General features: G+C 43.8%; 1 protein-coding gene across 1 annotated transcript in view; it reads left to right on the top strand.

The window, feature by feature from the left end:
• Window positions 1-17,780, top strand: part of pea15 (proliferation and apoptosis adaptor protein 15) — a 79,792-nt gene that overhangs the window by 55,393 nt on the left and 6,619 nt on the right. Inside the window, exon 4 of the mRNA XM_079810763.1 lies at window positions 16,846-17,001. Coding sequence (XP_079666889.1) covers window positions 16,846-17,001 — 156 coding nt within the window. The remainder of the gene's footprint in view (window positions 1-16,845; window positions 17,002-17,780) is intronic.

The following is a 17,780-nucleotide window of genomic DNA, read 5'->3' on the forward strand; positions in this document are numbered from 1 at the left end:
TGGCTTTTCCCTGGGCTCCAAAACTGCAAGGCTGGCGACATTGCTTGGCCTTGGCCCCAAACCTGGAGTGGTAGAAACACCACCCGTCCTCGCGCTGTCGGCGGGCCGTCACAGCAGCTGCGGTGTCCGGGTCGTCCACCGGGGGTGGAAATGGGGCAGACTGGTGTTGGGGAGGTAACAGCGCATGAACAAACTGCTGCCGGTTGGCGAGGAAAATCCTGTCTGCCTCCACAGCCATCGCCCGGTAGTCTCTGGAGGAAAGGAGGGGTGAACTGGCCAGTGCTGTGCGCACGGGTGCTGGAAGCTGCCGCAGGAAAATGTGGGCGAAAAGGAATGATGGATCCGCCGAACCCAGCACAGCCAGCATCCTCTCCATTAACTCAGATGGCTTACTATCGCCCAGGCCATTCAGGGAAAGCAGGCGGTCTGCTTTCTCCAGCTCTGACAGCTCAAAGAGGTTCAGCAGGAATGTTTTAAGCGCGTTGTACTTGCCGTCAGCCGGAGGAGCCTCTAATAGCGCCATAGCCCTGGCTGTTGTCGAGGCATCCAAAGCCGCTACTACATGGAAATATTTTGTAACGTCCTGTGTTATCCCTCTCAACTGAAACTGAGCCTCGATGTGCTGAAACCACGGCCGTGGATTGTTCTGCCAAAAGTCCGGCAACTTGATGGTGGCCGCATAGATCGCGCCGACATTAGCCGTGCCGCTAACAGCGGCCGGCGCCGCGGCCGCATCATTTTCACCACCGCCGTTGTGTGACATAATTCAACTCGCGTCGGGGTCACCAATGTGGAGTGTTATAAGTGAGGAGACTGGAGACAGAGATGTGTCGAGTCGACTTTACTATCCTCTTCAAACATTCATTACTTTACAGTGTAATGTAAACAACAGTCACACAACGTTAACCCGGAAGTGCTTAACTCAAAACCCCGCTCCCTTAAAGGTACAGTCTCTAGGTGAATGTCTCTCTATTTAACTTGTGGGTCACCACAGTAGTATATTCAAATTATGGTACTTTCCCCCCTCATATCCCCGTGAGACGAGAGAATTATGCATTTTATTTCTGGAAAAAATCCTCCGATGACGCAAATATCGTCATTTTGCGTCATCGGAGGATTTTTTTGGCCAGAGGCCAAAGACTACAGCCACTAGATGGAGCTGTTCCGCATGTTATCAACCCGCACATTGGGGAGAGATCTCACGTAGAGCCCTGCGCGGGACTGTTTTCTTCATCCCGCTCCCGCCCGCATCCGCCGAATTTCTGACCATTACCGCCCGCTCCCGCAACGTATGTGTTTCACTCCCGCCCGCTCCCGCAATATGTATGTCCACTCCCGCCCGCACCCGCAAAACTCCGAGAATTTATTCCCGTACAATAATAGAGATGCATTGATTTTGTGTCTTCTCCCGTCCCGCAGGGGAAAAAAAACACGTATTTGTATTGATATTATTAAAGAGATTCATGGGGTTGTTTGGTTCGTTTCCCTGGCCTGCATGTAAAAAAAAAAAAAAAAGACAAATACATTCAAATATAATTTCGTTTTTATCAAAAACTTTGCACATAAAAATAGACTGCTTTGCAAAACAGAAAACAGAAAACCAGATTGAGAAACAAAAAACAGATCCCAATTCCGTCGAACGTGACCGACTGAAAGGAAACCTGAGAAAACATGCTTCAACAGAACGTAATGTGAACACAAAATAGCAAACGGACATTTAGAAACAATCCATTTCCACTCACTAAACTTCTATGTATTGTTTGTCAAAAACACCAAACAGTCAACTTGACCTGCAGGGAGTGCTGAGCGTTTTTGGTGAGGTATGATCAAGAATCTGTATTTGCCAGCTGCGCAATATGTGGATACATATAACGTTATACCGCATGACTTTGCCTACCAAAACAATTGAGAAACTTCTCCAAATGTCAGACTTTCCTTGCTTAGCTTTTGTGCTGTAAATACCTCGTTTGAGGTTCTTTTCTACATCATCTATTGACATCTTCTCCATCATGTCGTTAGGCAACCTCCCTATCCCGCCGATTCCCGCAGTGTTTTTTTTAGCCGCCCATTCCCGCCCGCAGCAAAATTCAAACCGCCCGCTCCCGCGAGATTTACGTTGGGTCCCGCGGGACCCGGCGGGACTCAATCCCAATGCAGCCCTCTAATCTCACGCACAGAATGTAAGGGTGTACTCACACTAGCCAGTTTGAACCGTGCCCGAGTGCGTTTGACCACCAAAGCGCGGTTCGTTTGACTAGTGTGAGTGATCCGAACCGTGCCCGGGCGCGGCTCGATTAGCCGGCCCTGGCCCGCTTGGAAGAGGTGGGCCAGAGCACGGTTCAGTTGGACTCGGGCGCGGTTCGCATGCAGTGTGAGTGCTAACCGTGCTGGAGCACGGAACAGCTGCGCGCTACTATCAACATTACGACAGCAAACACCAAACTATTACTACTTGGATACACTTTCCAATTAAATCAAGTATATTCACGTTTATAACGGTCCTGGTTCTCACCTCATTGATGAACATGAATTGTAGTTTGCGAGTAAAGCTGCAAATTCCTCTGTCAAAGTCAGCTGCCTCCGTAATAATATTCTGATATGTGCAGTGCAATTGTAACAAGTAGAAGCTAGGCAATTGACTGCGGATGCCACCTGGCAACAGAAGAGGGATCGTCACGGAGCCTGGGTTGTGAATGAGTACACTGGAGTCATTTTAGTATGAGTGTGTGTATTTAGTAGATAACAAAACATAACCAACATGACCAATACATAAACAACATAACTTCAATGACACATACAAAACAATTTGAATTACAGTTCAGTTCAATGGCAGATTAGTGCGCTGCCAATGATTTGGAAAAAAAAAACAGAAAAGAGGAAAAAACTTAACCCCAACACAATGAGTTCCAAAACCAGGACAAAGTCTGGTGAAATGTCAATTAATGAGGAATTGAGCAATAGTTAATCCAGATAGGGAAGTGTTCAATCACAGTGAATGTGTGGTTCGGTTACCCTACCACATATATCAAAGTTCTCTTAGCTCGCCATCTCGATCAGAGTCCTTGAGTTAGGACGGGTCGAGAGTTCAAAAGATCCATAATTGGAGAATGGAGATTTGTTGATCCAGGAAAAAAAACCTGACCTAAAAAGGCCAAAATACAAATTAAGAATTCCATTCAAAAATAAAATAACCATAACATATACTAAAGTAATTCAATACATGCATAACCATACCCGCTTAATGCAAGGCATTTCAATAAATAAAAATCATGCAATAACTTATATGAAATAAGTATAATAAAGTAAAGTAATTAATCTCATGTTCCATGAAATTTCACCATAATTTAAATTTCATAGTCAACTAATCTAAATGTCATTTTCAGAATCAAAACATATACTCAAAGTTAACATTCAAAATAATAATACAAAGTGCACCTTCAGATTCCAATAATCAAAAATGTTAATCTCCAAATTACCCAAAACACTAAAGCAGAGTTTGGTATTTGTGAAAAGTATTGCGCAATATCAAAAAGAAAAATACGTAGCTACGTTAAAATCAATAAGCTTAAATGACTACCAAAAACATATAGCTATTTCAGCTGTAGTCACAACAGTAACAGCACACACTCAAAACAGCAATCATGCTCTAAATTAGCACCCATGCTAACATATCAAATCAATGCCCTCATAGTATAACAGGTAAAAGGTTTACCTTTGAAATTGAAATGATCAACGCAAGGTCTCCAGGCGTGACCCAACGTTTAAACAGAGTGAAAAATCAGACAAAGGCTCTGATTGGAAAGTGGCAGCAACTATAGTCAAAAATAATACTTCGGTGAGCAAACACATGGCTGAATTAAACATATTACAGTTAACAAATGAATGGCAAAAAGACTCACCGAGTATTCATAGCTTGAATAACTAAAGTTGAAGCACAATTTAGGTTTGTTTGGGGATGCCAAACAAACCATACCACAGCCACAGTGGAGACAAACAGGAAGTGAACTCAGCAACCAGTCATTTTAAGGAAGTTGTGAGTTTGCAGGCCCGCCAAAATAAAAGTCTTAACTAAATATGGGTTACAGGTTCCCCCCTTATACTCATGTACGGCCTCGTACATGTAGATGGCTGATGGCACACAGCACCGCTACAGGGAGTAGGGGTCAGAGGGGTCTCATCAAGCTGAAGAGCAGAGGCATATACAGTACTGAGCCCATGAAACAGGGACTGAATACTATGCAAAAATGGATTCCCAAGCTTCGAATACTGCAGACGATTGGGTGGCTGGCGTGTTCGAATGGGACGTTGTACTCGTGGCTCAGAGTCTGGGCTAGAAAGTTCACTTGAAATGCTGACTGGTTTCAGAGCAGGCACAGGTTCTGGATCAGAGGAGGTGCTTTCCCCAGAAGGCTCCAGGTTATCAGCAGCATTTGAGTCAGTTTCATCTAGAGGTTCTGCAACCACACCCAACTCAATGGAATCAAATTCTATTTCAGAATCAGCAGTAAGTGCAGATCCAGACTCTGACTTCTGTTCCACCTCAACAGTTTCATTAGTGACAGACTGTGAACGCTGGCCAGGCGGAATCACAGGCATAACGGAAGGAACTGCAGGTGCTGGAACAGGTAAGTCCACCACGGTTGTGATACAAGTAGGAGAGGAACTGGAGTTCTCAGATAAACAAGGTAAGAACAGTTCTTGCAGATCATCATCAGGGTCTGGAAAGTCAGAGCTTTCAGGACTTACTGGAGGCAATAACTTTCCTGATCTGGTCTTTACTGGTTCAGGCTTAGAAGCTGGTGATAAGTAACCACAAGGCAGCAACAGGTCTCGGTGGAGAGTTCTGATGGGGCAATCTTTTCTTTCTGGCTTGACTGTGTATACCGGAAGAGTGCCGGCTTTCTTCTGGATAACATACACATCTGGCTCCCATCTATCTGCGAGCTTGTGCTTGCCTCGTATTTTGACATTCCTGACCAGAACTCTGTCCCCGACAGAGAGTTCTGAAGCAGTGACCTGCTTGTCGAATCTGAGCTTGTTTCTCCCCATAACCTTTTCTGAGTTCTCAGTTGCAATCCTATAGCTTTCTTCAAGATGGGACTTTAACTTTTCAACATACTGTGAATGAGATGTAGATGTTTTCCCAGACACAGGCAGCCCAAAAGCCAAATCAACAGGAAGACGGGGTTGTCGACCGAACATTAGTTCATATGGGGAATATCCAGTGACATCATTTCGAGTACAGTTGTAAGCGTGTACAAGCGGCTTGACGAAATCTTTCCAGTGAGTCTTATCCTGATCTTGCAGAGTGCCCAACATATTCAGAAGTGTCCGATTGAACCGTTCCACAGGATTGCCACGAGGATGGTAAGGTGTCGTTCTGATTTTGTGGATTCCAGCCATTTGACAGAGCTCTTTGATGGTATGTGATTCGAAATCACGCCCTTGATCGCTATGGAGCCGCTCAGGGATTCCATAATGAACCAGGTAGTTGTCCCATAGGGCTTTGGCGACTGTTTTGGCTCGTTGATTCGGGGTAGGCACTGCTACAGCATATTTTGTGAAATGATCCGTTATGACAAGGACATCTTTTGTATTACTCCGATCTGGTTCTATAGATAAAAAGTCCATACAAACAAGTTCTAAAGGTCTTGATGTTCTGATGTTGACAAGGGGTGCAGCTTTTTCTGGTTGTGCTTTCCTCCGAATGCATCGCTCACATCTTTTAATCTTGTTACAGACATCAACTGACATGCGTGGCCAAAAGAAACGGGATCTGACAAGGTCCAGTGTTCTATCTATGCCCAAATGGCCCATTTGATCGTGAAGCTGGAATAGGACTTGAGGCCGATATTCTTCTGGAAGGACAAGTTGGTAAGAAGGCTCACCTCCGATATGCCTCCTCCTAACGAGAACATTATTATGGAGCTCCAGACGTGTAAGCTCTCGCAAGAGTAATGGCAGATCGGGGAGCTGTTCCCTCAGAGATGGCGGCGGAGTTTCTCCTCTCTCTAACTGAGCAATGATGTACTGAAGGACTGGATCGGCTCTTTGTTTGGCAGCGATCTCAACATCAGAAAGAGATGGCAAAATGGGAGAAGAGAACTGCAGATCATTTACAAAACTATCTGGCAGGCTGTCAGCAATAGTGGAGAGTGTTTGCACAAGGGCAACGATTTGGTCTTGATCAGATGAGCTGTACACCAGTTGTCTGTCACACACAGCTTGGACTGAATGCTGGTCAATGGAGACACAAAATGGATCCTCAAGATGTTGTTCTGTGAACTTCAGTATTCTCTCTCTCTCCTTCTGGGATAGGGCATCATCTGACAGTCCAGCATGAGGTCGCCGAGAGAGTCCGTCAGCATCAGCATTCAACTTCCCGGCTCGATAGACAATCTTGAATGAAAAGGTTGAAAGGGCGGAGAGCCATCGGTAGCTGGTAGCATCCAGTTTTGCAGAAGTCAACAAATATGTTAACGGATTACTATCAGTGACTACAGTGAAATCCGATCCATACAAATAGTCAGTGAATTTCTCTGTGACTGCCCATTTGAGCGCCAAAAACTCAAGTTTATGTGCGGCGTATCTACTTTCACTGCGTGACAGGCCTCTGCTAGCGTATGCAACCACCCGGTTTCGTCCATCGTGCTCTTGATACAACACCGCACCAAGGCCAGTAGAACTAGCATCCGTGTTTAAGATGTAAGGCTTCCTTGGATCGGCAAAGGCAAGGACTGGACCAGTCGTAAGCTTCTGGATTATCTCCTCAAAGGCTTGCTGACAAGCAGGGGTCCATCGGTCAGCAAAAGGTTCCTTTGGATTCAGATAATGATGCGATTTCGCCACCTGCTTGGACCTTCTCTGGCTGGGCGGATAACCAGAAGTTAAATTATTGAGGGGTCTGACGATGGAAGAATACCCCTGCACAAAACGCCGGTAGTACCCCGCAAAACCAAGGAATGATCTCAGTTCTTTAAGGTTTTGAGGGACAGGCCAGGACGTTAATGTGGCAATCTTCTCAGGATCGGTTTTCACACCGTCGCTGGAAACTACATGTCCAAGGTAGTTAACTGATGTTTGGAAAAAGACACATTTTTCAACGGATAACTTTAGCCCAAACTCTTTCAGGCGTTGAAGCACTTTCAGCAGACGTTGCTCGTGCTCTTCTAGTGTTGGTGCAAACACGAGCAAATCGTCAATGAACACCAGCGCTTCTTTCAAATTCAAATCCCCCATACACCGCTCCATGAGGCGTTGGAAAGTGCTTGGGGCATTCGTCACGCCCTGAGGCATACGGTTGAATTCATAAAATCCAAGTGGACATACGAATGCTGTCTTGCTCTTATCGCATTCCTCCATCTCTATCTGATAGTACCCAGATTTTAAGTCCAATGTAGAAAACCATATGGAGCCAGCGAGTGCTGAGAAAGTATCTTCCAGCTTCGGCAGTGCATACGCATCCTTAATTGTTTGTGCATTCAACCGTCGATAATCAATACACAGCCTTACTGTACCATTTTTCTTTCGCACCACAACTATCGGGGAAGCAAAAGGTGAGTTAGATTCACGTATAACACCAGACTGCAACAGCTCCTGAATGTGCTTACGAACAGCATCCACATCTTGAGGGTGTATCGGTCTTGGTCGTTGCTTGAAAGCAGTTGGATCGGAAAGCTTGATGTCATGCTTAACCTTGTCCGTGCGACCAAAGTCGAATTCATGCTTTGCAAACACCTCAGGCATACTATCGAGCATGGCTGTTACACGTTGCTTCCATTCAGTTGAGAGTGGAGACTCTCCGAAGTTGTAACTCAGCTTGGTTGGAATTGGCTCTGTAGAATAGGAAGGTTGACGCACATTTTGTTCTTTCTGAAGGATGGTCTGAATGGCACTTAACTCTGCAATGGGCACTCTGATAGGAATCACTACGTCGTGGTCAGACTCGTTGGTGATTACCACTGGGAGATGGACAGGTTGGACTAGAGGTAGATCGACAAGACTAGATTTCACTATCAAACCACCAGGTAAAGAGAAAGAGGTTGGATGCTGAATGAGTACTTCTTTCTCACCTTGCAGGAATGGACACATGGCATAGGCATCCAGCACAACAGTCTTTCGAGCAGGAATAGTCTGTGGGGTGGTGGACATCATCTTCAACACGCCATGATAGTCATCGGTTGCTAGCTTGCGCCTTATCTCCAGAATCTTGTGCACCGCCTTGTATCCAAAGGGCACAGGATGAAACTCAGAGCGTGATATAAAGTGCTGGTCGTAAACGACATCTAAAGTATTGGTGCCAATCAGAACAGGGGGCTGTGTCGTTCTCAGGTCCGGTACAACCAAGGCCAGGGTATCTATGTCCATCTCTTCTCCTATGAACTCAGGTGGAAAAGTTAAACAGAGTTCCACATACCCAATGTAAGGCACACATTGTCCATTTGCACCCTCTACCTCCAACAGATTATTCAATGGCTTTATTTCATGATCTGAGAGGTAGGTGTTGTAAAAGGAATGTGAAACTGTGGTGACTTGGGACCCCGTGTCAAAAAGACAATGAAAAGTGGTCCCTTTAACCTTGACCTCACCGGTGCTTCTTGTGCCCACCAACCCCTTTGGCAATGGGCAACGTGGTGATGAATGCTTAATGGGGGGACATTCACTGGTTGCAGCTCCCACTTGTCCCTCGGCAGAAGCTGCTTCTAGTTTAACGGTTTCCGTTTTTCCCAGGATTGCTGCTTGCACTTGAGCTGGCTGCGTTTTTCTTCCACCAAACTGGGATTTGGCTGACTGGAACAGTTGGGGACTATATGACCATCCTGCCCGCACCGGAAACAAAACCAAGGCTTTGGCCTGTTGGCTCCCTGACTAGGTTTTGAGTGCTTTTTGTTCAACTGAGTGTCTGATTTAGCAGAGTTCTGAGCCAACAAGGCAGACATCTGGCTCTGAAGTCGCAACATCTGTTTTTTCAATTCTTCAATAGCACGTGTGTCTGAGGTATGGTCACATGCACATGCGCTAGTGCTATGAGTTTGTAATTTTGCATGGTGCCTCCCTGATGGAATGTGCTTCTTCATTAATGTCTCTTTTGCCAACTGCCTGTCCTCTTCAGTTCTGAGCATAAACAACAACTCCGAGAAGGAAGGTGGTTGGTCTCCTTTCTGTTCCAGTTGCAACTTGTTTATCACACTGTTGTCCCAGCACCCTCTGCAAAATTGCTTCAGCAAGTATTTGTCAAATTCTGCAGCTGGAATACCACCACGCTTGACCACACTACCAAGTGCAACCTGGAGTCTCTGCAAGTATGAAGATGATTGTTCTCCCTGATCTTGAAGAGTGTTCAGATATTTGGCAAACAACTCCTCGCCATCTTCAACTGTGGCATAAGCAGAGTCAAGTACGTGCAGAAAGGTAACAGGCAGAACCGTAGGTCCAAAACTTTTCACCAGATCTGCAGCTGGAGGGAGTAAACTTTCCAGTATGCGCCTTGTGATGTGTACAGGTGCTAAACTTGGATCTGCAGTCAAAAGCTCAATTTGAGACCTCCAGGACTCATAATCCGCTTCATGCTGTGGTTTTGGAAATTTCCCTGAGAAGGTGCGTAGTCGGAATGAAGACATAGGCTGAAAGTTAACATCATCTCTGCGCACAATGTGCTCAACTACAACTCGTTGGATCTCAGGAGGATTCAGTTCATTTCCAGAGAGTGAGATTCTTGGTCCACCCTCCCTAACTGGGGTTGATCGGGGTCGAGGTCCTTGATCAGTCTCCACAGCAGTTCCAAGCACCTCAACGGTGTCCTCTTCACCCTCCTCCTCTTCTTCATCATTACTATTTTCCTCTCCACCACCAGTGGCTGCTATTCCCAAATGTGAACTTATTTGGTCAAACATTCCTTTAAGAACGTTGTCAAATGACTGGCCACTCTGTCGGGAGATACGTTTCAACTCTTGCAGGTAATCAGGGGCTGGGGTGGCCTCCACTGTGGCTGCGGCGGCACACTCACTCCTAAGTAACTTAATAACAAAATCAGCAGAGGGAGCTGAAAAAGTATACGGCAGTTTTGGTTTTAGCTGTGCCAAAGCTGCTGCATTAATAAATTCAACGGTCAGGTTTTTATAAAATGGACTCTCATGTTCGGTAACGGTAAACGATTGTTTAATTTCACCGTAACTACCTAAATGATCAATAATTTCGTCATCTGCTTTGGTGTTGGTCACACCACTAATAATGACAGAATTAGCTACATTAATACCAGTTTTCTTAAAGAAATCCATGATCCTACTTGATTACTATTCTATATAATATAAACAGGAATCACACAATGACACAAGTACAGACATTCACAATGTCAGGCTCCTGGCTGGCTCGCCAAAATATGTAACAAGTAGAAGCTAGGCAATTGACTGCGGATGCCACCTGGCAACAGAAGAGGGATCGTCACGGAGCCTGGGTTGTGAATGAGTACACTGGAGTCATTTTAGTATGAGTGTGTGTATTTAGTAGATAACAAAACATAACCAACATGACCAATACATAAACAACATAACTTCAATGACACATACAAAACAATTTGAATTACAGTTCAGTTCAATGGCAGATTAGTGCGCTGCCAATGATTTGGAAAAAAAAAACAGAAAAGAGGAAAAAACTTAACCCCAACACAATGAGTTCCAAAACCAGGACAAAGTCTGGTGAAATGTCAATTAATGACGAATTGAGCAATAGTTAATCCAGATAGGGAAGTGTTCAATCACAGTGAATGTGTGGTTCGGTTACCCTACCACATATATCAAAGTTCTCTTAGCTCGCCATCTCGATCAGAGTCCTTGAGTTAGGACGGGTCGAGAGTTCAAAAGATCCATAATTGGAGAATGGAGATTTGTTGATCCAGGAAAAAAAACCTGACCTAAAAAGGCCAAAATACAAATTAAGAATTCCATTCAAAAATAAAATAACCATAACATATACTAAAGTAATTCAATACATGCATAACCATACCCGCTTAATGCAAGGCATTTCAATAAATAAAAATCATGCAATAACTTATATGAAATAAGTATAATAAAGTAAAGTAATTAATCTCATGTTCCATGAAATTTCACCATAATTTAAATTTCATAGTCAACTAATCTAAATGTCATTTTCAGAATCAAAACATATACTCAAAGTTAACATTCAAAATAATAATACAAAGTGCACCTTCAGATTCCAATAATCAAAAATGTTAATCTCCAAATTACCCAAAACACTAAAGCAGAGTTTGGTATTTGTGAAAAGTATTGCGCAATATCAAAAAGAAAAATACGTAGCTACGTTAAAATCAATAAGCTTAAATGACTACCAAAAACATATAGCTATTTCAGCTGTAGTCACAACAGTAACAGCACACACTCAAAACAGCAATCATGCTCTAAATTAGCACCCATGCTAACATATCAAATCAATGCCCTCATAGTATAACAGGTAAAAGGTTTACCTTTGAAATTGAAATGATCAACGCAAGGTCTCCAGGCGTGACCCAACGTTTAAACAGAGTGAAAAATCAGACAAAGGCTCTGATTGGAAAGTGGCAGCAACTATAGTCAAAAATAATACTTCGGTGAGCAAACACATGGCTGAATTAAACATATTACAGTTAACAAATGAATGGCAAAAAGACTCACCGAGTATTCATAGCTTGAATAACTAAAGTTGAAGCACAATTTAGGTTTGTTTGGGGATGCCAAACAAACCATACCACAGCCACAGTGGAGACAAACAGGAAGTGAACTCAGCAACCAGTCATTTTAAGGAAGTTGTGAGTTTGCAGGCCCGCCAAAATAAAAGTCTTAACTAAATATGGGTTACACAATCAAGTGAAAATCGCTGCATGGCATAAATGATAAATGTTTTAGGCAGTCTATTAGCGAAAACACTTTTATTCCCGTTTTCTTCAAAACAAAAATTTGCATCATGAATGACGTAAGCGTGCTCCGGTCCGGTATGTTAAGTGCAATGTGAGTGCAGGCCAGCGGGGGAGGGGGGAGGGGGGGGAGCACGGTACAAGGCAACCATGCCTAGTGTGAGTACACCCTAAGACACAGACGGCCGCACAGACATTCATAACGGGCGATGCAGAGCAAAGTGAGTGTTTTAACTTTTCAATGAATTCCTGTGATAGTTTAGCTTCCATATGCGATCAGAAAACATGCCAGACTTGCGCTTAACGTTACAAAACTTTGATTTTTGAAGTTCACATAAACAAGTATTTGATTATAGGATAAGAATATGATCTTTTCATTTTACTGACTGTATTACTGCACAAAGAATGAATGAGAATCTTTGAGAAAACTATTGGAGTCCCAGCTGTGTCAGGAGGCTTTTCTGTATGAGTCTGTATGTTCTCTCCATGTTGACGGGGGACCCCCTCGTAATGCTTTTTTCTGGGCTAGTTTTGGGTAGCAATTGGGCGGGTTTTGTTGTGAAAACCTCCTGGCAACCCTGGTGTCATCCCTGTGATGGACCGGCCATCTGTCCAGCATGTTTTCCTGCCTATGACCCGCAACGCTGGGAAAGACTCCAGCCTCCCCACGACCCTATATAATAATATTAAAATTATAATAATACATTTGATTTATAATGCACTTTTCTAAATGTGCTACAAAAAATAACAAATAGAAACAAATAAAATAAAAAAATAATGCAATACAAAGAAATTCTAAAATCATAAAATAACCATTACAGTACAACACAATAGAATGCTAATCATGACAATCTATATTAGCAATTTTGCAAAGATGAGTTTAACAGCTTCTTGAAACTGGCTAATGTGGGAGCATCTCTCTATAGGACAAGCGCGATGGATGAGATAGGATGGGATGGATGGATGTTGAGGGTTCTAGTCCTCCCTCTCTCTGTCACTTCTTTCCCCAACAAACATTCTGAAGCCATCCCAATTTACCAAAATATGACTACTGCAATAGAAACTAAAAAATCAGCTGAAAATGCAATTAGTTGTGTTTGTAATAATTGTAAATATTCTGCTAAGATTTTATAGTTCAATATAATTCCTGCAGAATTGCACAGAGTTTGCAATCAATCTGATTTGAATGTGCTTTTATAACTTTTGAAAGCAGCGTTTTAGCATTCGAAAAATGTGCTGCAAATATACAGTATAGTGTTTTGTAGATAGTGAAGTATGATTGGCAAAAATGTTCATGGATTTCGGAAAATGTGGTCATTGAATGCATTTTGTGTGACAGAAAAGAAAAAATGATGTTTGGTCCGCATAGACTTCTGTTTTGCTGAATGTGTGAAGAGTTTTGAAAATGTGGCTTCAGTATTGCCCCTGAGAGTACGGTACCACATATGGGATTTAGAATGTTCAGTGACATGATAACGGCCAGATTCAAACTGCGCTTTAGCTGGTGCTGAGCCAGAGACAGAAGCGCACAGCCCTTGTCATATATCACAACTTTGCAGTGTTTTCAACCACATAATGTTTATTTTAGGTTTCAAACATTTAAATACACATAAGTACTAGTAAAACAATACATTTAGAGTTTGTAAAATACACACTGGTGTCATGGAAGCAGCAATAACAATCCATTCAAATATAATTTACAGACGTTTTATTCATATCAGATACACAAAGTGTAAATAACTAAAAAGTGTACTCTATTCTTCTCCCAGTTCACCGCCCACTTACTTACATGTATCTCGGGAGAAACTGATGAATTCACGTGCTGTAAATCCGACTGACAGGTCTCTGAATTGCGGCGTGAACAAACGTGGTGGTGCCCATATCACATTATAGATCAAGATCATTTATAAAGGTTTTTAAAGGGTTACTTCAGTGTAGTAAAGGTTGTTTGTACGGGAAGAAGGAGGCGGGAACCGGCGGACATTCAAAATAACTTTTAATTAAACAAACACAAACTAAAATGGCGGCGACAGCCCCTCGCGGACGACTGTCGCCTACATACAAATAAACACAAAATGAAAATAAAAAGCTGCAGCCCCTCACGGACGACTGCAGCGAACACAAAATAAAACATAACATAAAATCCAGGCCTGGTCCTCTCTCGTCCCTTACTGTCGTCGCTCCTCCTTTATAGTCCCTCACTCCTCCGCGAGGGCCGAGATCGCTGCGGCGCGCAGCTGGCGCTCATCCTCCCTGATGAGCGCCGCCTCGTCCCGCCCTCACGGTCCCTCGGCCTCGCTGTTCGCCACATACCCCCAACGCCCTTCGCAGGCCGGGGGGTACTCCCGAGCCTGCGCTCTACTCCCCCCCCCTCCCCGGGGGGGCCGATCACGGCGGCCGCGGGACCTGGGGGTAAGAACAGCAAGGTGAGAGAACGGAGCGAGGAACATGAGGAGCGACAGAGACGAGAGAGTGGAGAGAGGAGAAAAAAAAAAAAAATTCTGGTCCGGTTCCCAGACACACTGCCGCTCGGTCCTCAGCCAGCCGAGAGGCTCTTCCTCGCGGTGCCATGCGGTGGTACTGGACAGCCGGTGGACGGCTCGACACTCCTCCGCCCCCTGGTGGCCGGCGGTGGCTCCTCCTTCTGAGGGCGGCCGGAAGCGAGTCCCCGTCCCGCGCTCCCTGCTCCTCCCCAACCTGGCGGACGGCAGCGCTCCGGCTCCTCCCCAATATGGCGGACGGCAGCAGGCTTCGGCTCCGGGCAAGCGCTGGGGACTCCTTCGCCCCCTCGCGGACGGCAGCCACCCCACCTCGACCCAGGGGCACGGCAGCGAGCTCTCCGTCCCACCGACCTTCATCCGCTCCAGCACCACCGCTTCGGGCAGCCGCTCGCGGACTTCTCTCCTCCGCGCTGCCCGAACTCCGCGGCACCGCGATCCCCCTCAGCTGCGAGGGCTCTTCGACAGCGTGTCCCTCCTTCCTCCCGGGCTTCGGCACCACTGTAGTAAACGTTGTTCGTACGGGAAGAAGGAGGCGGGAACCGGCGGACATTCAAAATGTTTAATCAAAATAAAGACAAACTAAAATGGCGGCGGCAGCCCCTCGCGGTCGACTGCCGCCTACATACAAACACAAATGAAAATAAAAAGCTGCAGCCCCTCACGGACGACTGCAGCGAACACAAAATAAAACATAACATAAAATCCAGGCCTGGTCCTCTCTCGTCCCTCACTGTCGTCGCTCCTCCTTTATAGTCCCTCACTTCTCCTCGTCCCGCCCTCACGGTCCCTCGGCCTCGCTGTTCGCCACATTCAGCAATTAGCATTAAGCTCTGTATCAGTAGAAACCTGGTAGTATATTCAAATTATCGTACTTCCCCCCCTCATATCACCCTGAGACGAGAGAATTATGCATTTTATTTCTGGAAAAAAAAAAATTGGCCAGACTACAGCCAGTAGTAGAAGTTAGTTCCGCATGTTTACTAACTTAGGTGGGTAGGTGGGTGGGATCTCTACGTTAAATAATGTTTTATCAACAAAGCTCAGGAGGAGCACGTTCAGATAATTGACAAGAGTGGAGAGTTACTCAGCGCATATGCGTGGTAACGTTAGCATAACACGACAAGTAAGTTAGCTCGTTACTTTGCTGTTTTACTGCTAACAACTATATCACTATGTATAGGCTACTGTGTGATCAGAAATCGTGTGTCAAGTATTAGCGAGAGTCTTACCTCTAGGCGTTTAGTACCCGATTGCCCATGCTGTTCGTCATCTGGGAAGGTGAATATCGAAGGAATCACGGTGTCCTTCAGAGTGGCTCTCTTCATTCCAAGCACATTCGGTTCGTAGTTTAAGTTATTTTAGGAACTAGCTCGTCACGGAGACTCGCGATATAACGGTGTCTTTTTAGTTTCTAGTCAACTAACGTTAGAACCGGTAGGCGGGGCTTGGGAAAGGCCTCGTAGGGAAGTGAAGCAAGCGCATTCTGGGAGTTGTTGTCTTTCATCCATATGAGCATTTTCTGGCTTTTCTCAGTCTAGAAGGCACCAAATTCAAAAATAATTTCTACTACATAAATGACCCAATTTAAATACAGATTCATCTTCCCAGCGCTGAAGTACCCCTTTAAACGACAAAACACACTCAATTAAGGCCATAATATACACCGCAAGAATAGAGAAAAAAGTTCTCGCAGCCCTGGTTTGGAAGTTCTCGCAGCTTGTTCTCGACACATCATCTGAGCAGAACTTTTTTCTTGTGGGTGTCCAAGAACTTGTGTGATTGGTCAGAAAAGTGGGCGGGGTTAATGCAGAGAAACGGAAATGTTTGTCACCTGCTTTTCTCGTGAAGTATGGAATGTCCTGGCCAGAACGAACTTCGTTCTTGTTCTTGCCACCTCGAGAAAACGAACACATTTCATTGTTGGTATGTACCAAGCTTTACACGTATATTTGAGAATCGGAATATCAGAAAATTTATGACATGGCAAGCAAGTTTGTGAATATTTAAAAAAAAAAATACATCTGTCATACAGCGCTATTTTGGCTACGGTGAGTCACGTGACAAGCATGATGCGTCGCCATGGAAACAGTAAGGTGAAACGTTCTAAAATAACTCTGAGGGGGTCAGCTAGAATTTTTTTTACTTGTGCGTGAAAGGGTTAAGATTTGAAGTGTACTAAAAGTGCACATTCAATACAACTAAGTGCACTTCTTTTTCACAAAGGTGTGAAACATGTTGAGGCACCATGAATATGCTCAAGCATTCTATGTAACCAAAAAAAAAAACAAATGATGTTGAATGTGTTTGAAACAGCATGAGGGCGAGTGATTGATGACAGACTTTTCCATTCCATTAAATAACAGTTGAATTTATTGTACAGATATGTTTCCATGCTTTTGTTCCGTTATGACATCTCTGTGATTTGTCTTTCTTGCACAGATAACCTATCCTACATAGAGCACATCTTTGAGATCTCACGGCGACCTGACCTCTTGACCCGGGTCATTGAGTACCGCACAACCGTGCTAAAGATCTCTGAAGACGACGAGATCGACACTAAACTCACACGCATTCCCTCTGCAAAGAAATACAAGGGTACAAATCACTTCCATTTAACAGTCTCTGTGTCTTTTACTTTATAAAAATAAACACAATCAACATTATTTCTGACATTGCTCCCCAGTTTCATCCTATTTACTTCTGAAGGAGAGACAGTCTTACTGTTAGTCTTGCTGTCTAGATAGGCTTCGTAGGCAGTCATTTACCTCTTACGTTACTTTAACTGTATAAAGCCTACTGTATTTGATACACAAATTGTAAGGCCTCTACATTATCAAAACTTGGCTGAAAAACCTGTTGCACACAATCTACTACATGCCTTCTGTGGTCTGATTGATAGTTTATAATATTTCAGCTAGTAAAATAATAGTAAAAGGCTTATTAGTATAATTTTTAAAAAAGTACAGATTTTTATAAAATAAATGTAAGACTAACTTTTATATTAGCAATATTTCAAAACACTTACTGAACTGAAGCAACTTAGGTTTACTTTATTATCCATAAATCATTATTTAGGAAAAAAGGTGAGTATCAAATATGATCCATCAGGCTTTTAAGGAACATTTATTTGATCATCACTCAATCATAATTATATGTTTTAAAACTATAGAGTTTTGATTATAAAATTAAGCATTTTAATCTCCTACTAAGACATTATATTGGGAGATATATAGTGACAACTAATATTTATATGCATTTTATGTTAGTAGTCTGCTATACTGTTATAAAAATCTCATTTATTTATATTACAAGCTATCAGAATTGCATCTTACTTTTTGACCAAATTGCTTTTCCCTTTCGAAGTGCAACTTTGA

This window comes from Gobio gobio (assembly GCF_949357685.1).
Source record: "Gobio gobio genome assembly, chromosome: 2".
NCBI classification, from domain to species: domain Eukaryota; kingdom Metazoa; phylum Chordata; class Actinopteri; order Cypriniformes; family Gobionidae; genus Gobio; species Gobio gobio.